Source organism: Carassius carassius, chromosome 25, assembly GCF_963082965.1.
Source record: "Carassius carassius chromosome 25, fCarCar2.1, whole genome shotgun sequence".
Taxonomy (NCBI): domain Eukaryota; kingdom Metazoa; phylum Chordata; class Actinopteri; order Cypriniformes; family Cyprinidae; genus Carassius; species Carassius carassius.
This window is the reverse complement of record NC_081779.1, coordinates 19,990,213-19,998,957: the sequence shown is the minus strand read 5'-3', so window position 1 is coordinate 19,998,957 and position 8,745 is coordinate 19,990,213. Positions and strand designations below refer to the sequence as shown.

Below are 8,745 nucleotides of genomic sequence, written 5' to 3'. Positions count from 1 at the left end.
GAGCGAGGATACACAGGTGCATCCTATGCGGAAGAGTTTTATCGACTAAAACGTGACGCACGTATAAATTCTCCTCCCCCTTCACATCGGTCACAATAATTTTGATTTCTACTTTACTTTTGCAGTTTATATAAACCACACACCTCACATATTTCAACAGGGTATCTTTCTTTATTATTATTTATTATGAATTTCTTAAATAAACAAATTTCAACAACATGAGGGCAGATCCTCTGAGCGCTGCTTATGACGCAACGAAGTGACGCTCGAGTGATCAAGGATTCCAATGTGTAAAAAAAGCTTTCATTCGATCCCTCCGTCCTCGCGTCTTTTCCTTGCAGCCTTCCCTCGCATCCTACAGGGGGCGGAGCTGAGACGCGAGGAAAGGAAGCGAGGAGAGGAAACGAGGATGCACAAATAAGAATTGAGAAGCACCCTATGTCCTACACCAATTACGCACACATTTCCTATCATGTATGTCTTTGGAAGAAGATCGAACCAATCAGAGTAGGTGTGGGGCGGGGCTGCACGTGCAACCCCGCCCCAGGTGCAGCCCCGCCTCGATCTGCAGGCTGCAGCCGGGTGTACTTGTTTCTATCCGCGCGAATACCGGAGTCACGTGACGGTACAAAGGCAGTACTTAAGCGAGTGGCGCGCTCTTCACACGCGAACGCTATAGTGCTGCAGATCAGTCGTGAGTGTCTACCGAGCATATTTAATAAGTGTAAGTGTTATCTTTTACTTGTGTGGTTTGTTTTGGCTTTTGTTTAGTCGAGTTATTTGAGTGTTTTTTTTTTTTAAATGGCCTTGTGTTTTTAAATGTACAGTCTGTGTAAGTGGCTGTTTGTGTACACAGAGGCCTACACCGCGTTTGATCTCGGCTTGTTATTTTTAGTAATACAAGCATGAAAATTATGTCTTGAAGTAATATAGATGGTGAATAGATAATGTTAATTAATAGTTCTGTTTAAAACGTTTTGATTGTCAATTAGATATCACTTTAACTACTTAATTTGTAAGACTTCAGTCATCTAACATTCTTGTATGAAGTTTCAGATGCTATGTAACTTAGTCTGCTGTAAAATGTCTAATCTAAAATGTTTTGGTAATCTATTAGATCCAGTTCCATTTTTGTTGAAGCTTATGGGAATGCAAAGTGTCTCTTAATTTTTGTGCTGTGCTCAAAGTCTGTAATATACTTTTGTGTTTCCGTGTAGAGAGCTATGAAACCTGTGCTGGATCTGATATTTGCTAATGTAGCATCATGAGAATTTTAAAAGCGTTTATTTGTAGGCTGGAAGTCTATAGGTGCATGGGGAAAGTCCTTGTATAGTACAAACTAAAACAAGTGATCGGAGTATGGTTTTGTCCAGGAGACCATTAAGTTTAAGAGGATAACATTTAACTAGGATTTAAGAAAACGAAGTTATCAACAAGTCAAAATGACTAACTCCGCATGATCGTTAAACTGAAGTTGACTGAATTCCTGAACTCTTTTCTAGGTATAAACATGAGCTCCATCAGAAGACCCACGCATGCCGAGATTCCCTCTGAAAACATCAAGGTATGTGAGAATGCTTTACTCTATGGAGCTTATAATATGACAAAATATTTAATTTATATTGTGTAAATGTGAATTAATAAGTTTCATTTAGCAAAGCTGAATATTGTTGCATTTAATTCTGAATTTAATTTAAAAAAAAAACTTTAATATTAAACATCTTGAAATGTAATGCAACTGAATATTTTTATGGCAGCGTTTTATAGAAGTATTTTAAAACGGCAAATTGTTCTGAAATCTTAGAACTGCAAATATCCAGTTTTTAAAAGCACAGCTTCATGTTTTAAGAGGAAATTCAGAACCTCAAATTCCATATTCTAAGATTCAATAAGCAGCAACTGTATCGATTGTGGCATGTGTGCAGCAGTGGGCCGCACTTGATTTGAATACAAGAAGTTTAAAATGGTCAAAATGATTAATAAAGCATAATCTATTGGCTTCAACAAGCTTTAATCTGGCTGCAGAAGAACACAGCCAGCGTTGCCTGATATAGATGTAATCCCCGAAACGGATCTTCTCACTAGTGCAATACAGAAATGTCTGCTAAGTGTTACTTATCTCAGTCAGCCTGGAAACCAGATCAAGCAACCACTTGCTTTTTGAAAACACCAGTTAGCTTGCAGTTTAGTGATCTCCACTTCAACATTCTATTCTCAGAAAAGTGTAATTCATCAAGTGTTCATTTAAGAGAGACCGAGGCGGTGTATGTATGAATTACCACAGTTTTGCCGTGTTTCTCTATTAACTGTGAAGCTGCGGCTTTAATTCCGCTACAGCATTTATCATGAAGCACATTTAAACAATGTAAACTGATCCAAAGTGCTGTACTGTGATCAAACAAATCTACTAATAAAAACTACACCCATACAAAGGCTAAAGATAAAAAAGATCCAAAAAAATGTCCAAAGAAGGAGCAGTTCTCGCATGACCGGGGAGACCCTCGCAAAGCTTGGGGCCAACCACAGAAAATGCCAGATCACCCTTTGATTTGTACTCACACCGTGGTACAGTTCGAGGCAAGTAACTTAAATCTAAGTGCCCAAGCAGGACAATATGACACAAGAGGGATATTCAGAGAGATAACTTTGTGCATGACCAGACAATGCCTTGTAAACAAACAGAATAGTCTTAAAATCAACCATTAATTTAATGGGAAGCCAATGAAGGGATGATAAAACAGGAGAAATTTTTTTTTTTTTTTTTTCTCTTGACCCAGTCAAAAGTTTTGCTGCAGCATTTTGAACAACTTGCAAACGTGACCCTGAAGATTGAGGTAGATCAGAATAAAGAGTTCCAATCCAATCGCGATGTAACAAGTGTATGAATAACTTTTTCATATCCTTCTTTGAAGATAATTCAACTTTGCAATCGATCTCAAATAGGGGGAAAAAAAACTGAGTCAAAACACTCAAAGGTTATTGATTTGTTTGCTTAAATTAGTTGAAAGTAGACTTAACTGAGCTTCTAAAGCAGAAGACAAAATTGCAGGACGTTTTAACTTTTTATATTTTTTTTTTTATCCTCCCTTAACTGCAGGAAATTAGACAATCACGTATTAATATCATACACATTTCAATAATCCATTAAATGAAACCACAGAATCAAGCCTTTCTGGTGAATAAAAATGTTTAAGAAACACCTGGGCTACTAATTGGCCAAAATGCTTGGTTTAACTCTTCGGATATCATCTACTCTTCCCTGTGGATTACCTGTGACATACTTTTCTGAATTTCTGCGTGGTTTTATTTATTTTTATATTTTATCTTAAACTTGAAGCTATATTTTTAAAAACTAAATATCTGCATTCTAAGATTTCAGAACCCAAAAAAAATTTACTGTTTGAAAATGCATGTCTATAAAACTCTGCCATAAAAACATGCAGTTGATAAATTTCGAAAGATTTTACTTCAATATGAAACAATTTCAGAACGGTTAAATGCCACATTCAGTTTTGTTAAATGACACTTGTCAATGTTTTAAATTTACACCATACAAATTCAATTAGCTTTAAATTCGTATAAGCTCCTTATTACCCTAGGCTCTATAGATGTAATTAAAGGACTAGTTCACTTCCAGAATAAAACAAATCCTGAATTTACTCACCCACATGTCATCCAAAATGTTCAGGTCTTCAGTCGCAAAGAATTTTTTTTTTTTTGAGAAAACATTCTTGGATTTTTCTCCATATAATGGACTTCAATGGTGACCAATGGGCTGTCGGTCTAAATCGCAGCTTCAAAGGGCTCTACACAATCCCATCCAGGAAAAAAGGGTCTCATTTTGCAGAACGATAGGTTATTTCCTAAAAAAAAACAAAAAAAAACGTATTTTTATTACTTTTTAACCACAAATGCTTGCCCTGCACCAACTCCACTTCATGCATTACATAGTCATGTTGGAAAGGTAACATGACGTAGGTGGAAGTACTGACCCCGTGTTTTCAAAGTGAAAGTGCAAAGAAAGTCAAGCGCCCTTTACAAAAAAGGATAAAATGGATCACTTTGCTAGATGAGCTATTCCTCGCCTGGGTTGTGTAGATCCCAATGAAGCTGCACAGAAACCGCAACCTGGGTTTGTTTTCCTCGAACCTTAATTTTCTTTGAGACTGAAGACAAAGATATGAACATCTTGGATGACATGGGGCTGAATAAATTGTCAGTAATTTTGTTCTGGAAGAGAACTAATCCTTTAGTCACTAATATACAGTCGTGGCCAAAAGTTGAGAATTACGTAAATGTTAGTTTTCAAAGTTTGCTGCTAAACTGCTTTTAGATCTTTGTTTCAGTTTCTGTGACGTACTGAAATATAATTACAAGCACTTCATACGTTTCAAAGGCTTTTAGCGACAATTACATGACATTTATGCAAAGAGTCCGTATTTGCAGTGTTGGCCCTTCTTTTTCAGGACCTCTGCAATTCGACTGGGCATGCTCTCAATCAACTTCTGGGCCAAATCCTGACTGATAGCAACCCATTCTTTCATAATCACTTCTTGGAGTTTGTCAGAATTAGTGGGTTTTTGTTTGTCCACCCACCTCTTGAGGGTTGACCACAAGTTCTCAATGGGATTAAGATCTGGGGAGTTTCCAGGCCATGGACACAAAAATTTCAAAATTCTGGTCCCGGAGCCACTTAGTTATCACTTTTGCCTTATGGCACGGTGCTCCTTCGTGCTGGAAAATGCATTGTTCTTCACCAAACTGTTGTTGGATTGTTGGAAGAAGTTGCTGTTGGAGGGTGTTTTGGTACCATTCTTTATTCATGGCTGTGTTTTTGGGCAGAATTGTGAGTGAGCCCACTACCTTGGATGAGAAGCAACCGCACATGAATTGTGTCAGGATGCTTTACTGTTGGCATGACACAGGACTGATGGTAGCGCTCACCTTTTCTTCTCCGGACAAGCCTTTTTCAGGATGCCCCAAACAATCGAAAAGGGGCTTCATCAGAAAATATGACTTTGCCCCAGTCCTCCGCAGTCCATTCACTATACTTTCTGCAGAAGATCAATCTGTCCCTGGTGTTTTTTTGGAGAAAAGTGGCTTCTTTGCTGCCCTTCTTGACACCAGGCCATCTTCTGTCTTGGCCTCACTGTGCGTGCAGATGCGCTCACACCTGCCTGCTGCCATTCCTGAGCAAGCTCTGCACTGGTGGCACTCCGATCCCGCAGCTGAATCCTATTTAGAAGACTATCCTGGCGCTTGCTGGACTTTCTTGGACGCCCTGAAGCCTTCTTTACAAGAATTGAACCTCTTTCCTTGAAGTTCTTGATGTTCCTATGAATTGTTGATTTAGGTGCAATCTTAGTAGCCACAATATCCTTGCCTGTGAAGCCATTTTATGCAACGCAATGATGGCTGCACGCGTTTCTTTGCAGGTCACCATGCTTAACAATGGAAGAACAATGATTTCATGCATCACCCTCCTTTTAACATGTCAAGTCTGCTATTCTAACCCAATCAGCCTGACATAATGATCTCCAGCCTTGTGCTCGTCAACATTCTCAACTGAGTTAACAAGACGATTACTGAAATGATCTCAGCAGGTCCTTTAATGACAGCAATGAAATGCAGTGGAAAGGTTTTTTTGGGATTAAGTTAATTTTCATGGCAAAGGACTATGCAATTCATTTGATCACTCTTATAACATTCTGGAGTATATGCAAATTGCTATTATAACTTAAGCAGCAACTTTTCCTTTTTCCAATATTTATGTAATTTCTCAACTTTTGGCAACGACTGTACGTGTGACTGCTGACCTGATGTCCTGTTAGGTGATTGAATTAGTGAGTATTTCAAAGAATTTTGTAACATTCCCATAAACTGATTAATGTCCCATTAACAGCTAGTGATTTTTTTGTTTTGTGGTGACCACAAAAATGGTGACCCCTAGTTGTCAAAAAGGGAAGGATGATGTCAGCACTTTGCAAGATGTTTGTAACTTGATCAAATTTCTCATTTAGGATAAACTGAACCCAGACCTTGCTCTGGTTTTCAATTAATCATTGACATTGTTAAAATCCAGTGACCATGCAATCTGTCTGCCACCGTATTGTTTAAGTGAAAACATTAACCAACTCCAAACTAGCAGTTGGTCATAAGGAGACTTCTGTGGTAAGTTCCCACGGTAATTACAGGTTAAAGAATGTTTCAGTAAGATAATGATGCAAGCGGTCCAATAGCTGCTCGTGGGAATTGGACGTGTTTTCATTATGCAGCTGATGTGTGGCCTGCCCCTTTCCCACGCTTGTTAGAACTGTTTATATGCAGAGTTACTCCGATACCTTGCTTGTTGTCATCTTGTACTGACGGCTTAACGGGTGTAAGAGGAGAAGAATGACTGAGGCAGGTGAATGGAGCCTGTTACTGTGTGCTTGTATAGAGATGCTTAACTTTCATTCTAACTTAAATTTATTATTTAATTACTGCTAGTTGAGGACCCTGAGATTTATTTTTTCTTTTCTCAGAAATTCCTTTTAGCACCAACATCTGGAGCAGGATCAGGGAGGAGGACGCTGCAGGTCCTTCAGCCGTCCGCTGTCAATAAGAACCTTGGTCGTATCTTTGAGGTACGTGGTGGTGGTTGCCATTTTGGATGTTTTTATACTTCAGTTAGAGGAATGGTGTTAAAGATGCTCTCACCATGTTTAGAATGGCAAAGCAGTTCCTAAAAGGAAGATGTGGAGCGCTGAGCATGCTAAGGGCTCAAAAAGGGTCAAAGCAGAGGTGCCTGTAAAATCCTCAAGTACAGAATATGAAAACCAACCTGAGGGGGTCACGCAAGAGGCCTTTGAGCTCATGATCAAAGGTAAATGATCCCCTGTCCAGTTCAGAGAAATTGATTGGATTATTTGCATTCATGCTAAATCTGTACTTAAAATTTCCATGCAGTAAATTGTCAATTTTTGCAAACTAATGGTGATGGATGGTTCCTCTAAAATCATATTGTGTGTGTGTGGTGGGGTTTTTTTTTTTCTCTTCAGAAACTCCTGGGTCCTCCTACTGGAAGGAGGTGGCAGAAGAGAGGCGGAAAGCCCTGTTTGGTGTTCTCCAAGAGAATGAAAAGGTGAGTTAATCAATAGGTGATGTTAATTATCGGCCATCCTACTCCACTTCTCTCTATAGGGCTGATAAATAATTTTTTCTGCATTTGATTTATAGGAGGTTGTAAATACTTCTAATCAAACGATTAAGGAACGGCACAGTGAGTCTGTGTTCACTTTAACTTTTTGTTCCAAAACTAGTTGCACAAAGACATAGAAGCCAAAGATGAACAGATTGCTCAGCTGAAGAGTGAAAATCAAGAGTTACAGGAGCTGGCACAGCATGTGCAACACATGGCTGACATGATCGAAGTAAGTGCTCTATTCTATAATGTATTTAGTGTATTCCTGAGTCCAAATGCTTTAAGATGCCAAAAGAAAAGACACCGCTAATAATGTGCAGTAGTACCACTGAAAAATCATGATTCCATACCGGATCTCGTTATGTTTATATGAAAACCATTTTTCTGAAAAATTGTGCACCGACAATGTTATAAAATCTATATCCATTCACATTGGTCTCCAGACATTACGAAAAAGGCCAATAATTGATGATGTAACTATAAAAGAACACTAAACACATGCCTATATATAGATTATACACTCAATGCACTTGTCATTTTCAGAAATTTGTTTTTGTAGTTTACACTGAGACTACAACAGTATTGTTGGCTGTTGAGATGGTTAACAAGTGTATATAGTGAGTGTAACCACCACCATTAGGGTTGGACTAGAGCTTAAAATAACCTGCCTCAATTTCCCTAGTTCTTTCTCTAACAGTCTCTTTCACTTCTCTCAGAGATTAACCGGTAAAAGTCCAGACAGTCTAGAGGAGCTGCGTGAGATAGCTTTTGATGCTGAAGATGAAGTACATGAAGAGGAAGATGGGGATCATGAAGATGAGAGTGAAGCTGATGAGAGCCAGGACAGTGTTGAACTGAGCACAGAGCAGTCGCATGACCATGATGTGCCACATAAGGATGACTCCACAGCAATTGATAGCGGAGATGATGCATCCTGAAACATTCTAAACTTGGGGGAAAAAAAGCCATGACGGTTCATTTTGTTTGGGTTTTTATTTGAACGTATATATTCGCCTTTGAGAACAGATATGCACCTTTTTGTTTTTTAACTTTTACTCTTGCTGTAAATGAGCTTTTATTTTCAGTACCTGTAGTTAATGTGCATGTTCACTGCTAGTGTACATGTGTAAAATTGAATGCCTACAATTGAAATAAACTTGTATTTTGTACACCTGCTTTTTAATTGTTTGCGTAACATGTGACCACTCTTGGTATAAGAGCAGCCCTATAGCTCATCTTCCTCATTCAAATCATATTTCTTCAAGCTCTGCTGAAGTCCTAAAACCCTGAGAAGCTCCTGAGCGTAGTTTAAAGGTCATCCATCCCAGTCCATACTTGCCAGTTTCTCCAGACTGGACTGCATGGCCTTGGAGTCCTTGAGGGTGGCAGGTGATGAGTAGATGGCAGCTACAGCACTGTGATATAAAGGAGAATTTGCTGATGGGAGATACGAACTCCAGCAGGGTGTCAGGAAGCCCAAGTGCTTGTGCCTTGTCTTGGTTGGCGACGTGGAGGTAGTAGATAGCACTGAGTCCTTCTAGGACTCTAATGATGTGCTGATC

The 8,745-nt window shown here is 39.0% G+C and overlaps 1 protein-coding gene across 1 annotated transcript; it reads left to right on the top strand.

The window, feature by feature from the left end:
- The first annotated feature begins 627 nt into the window (after positions 1 to 627).
- On the top strand, positions 628 to 8,352 carry LOC132104379 (geminin-like). The gene is made up of 7 exons (XM_059509812.1): positions 628 to 724; positions 1,503 to 1,564; positions 6,525 to 6,626; positions 6,709 to 6,865; positions 7,041 to 7,123; positions 7,302 to 7,412; positions 7,900 to 8,352. Exons 2-7 carry the CDS (start codon positions 1,511 to 1,513, stop codon positions 8,119 to 8,121), a joined length of 729 nt encoding a protein of 242 aa, XP_059365795.1. The 5' UTR covers positions 628 to 724; positions 1,503 to 1,510; the 3' UTR covers positions 8,122 to 8,352.
- The last annotated feature ends 393 nt before the right edge of the window (positions 8,353 to 8,745 follow it).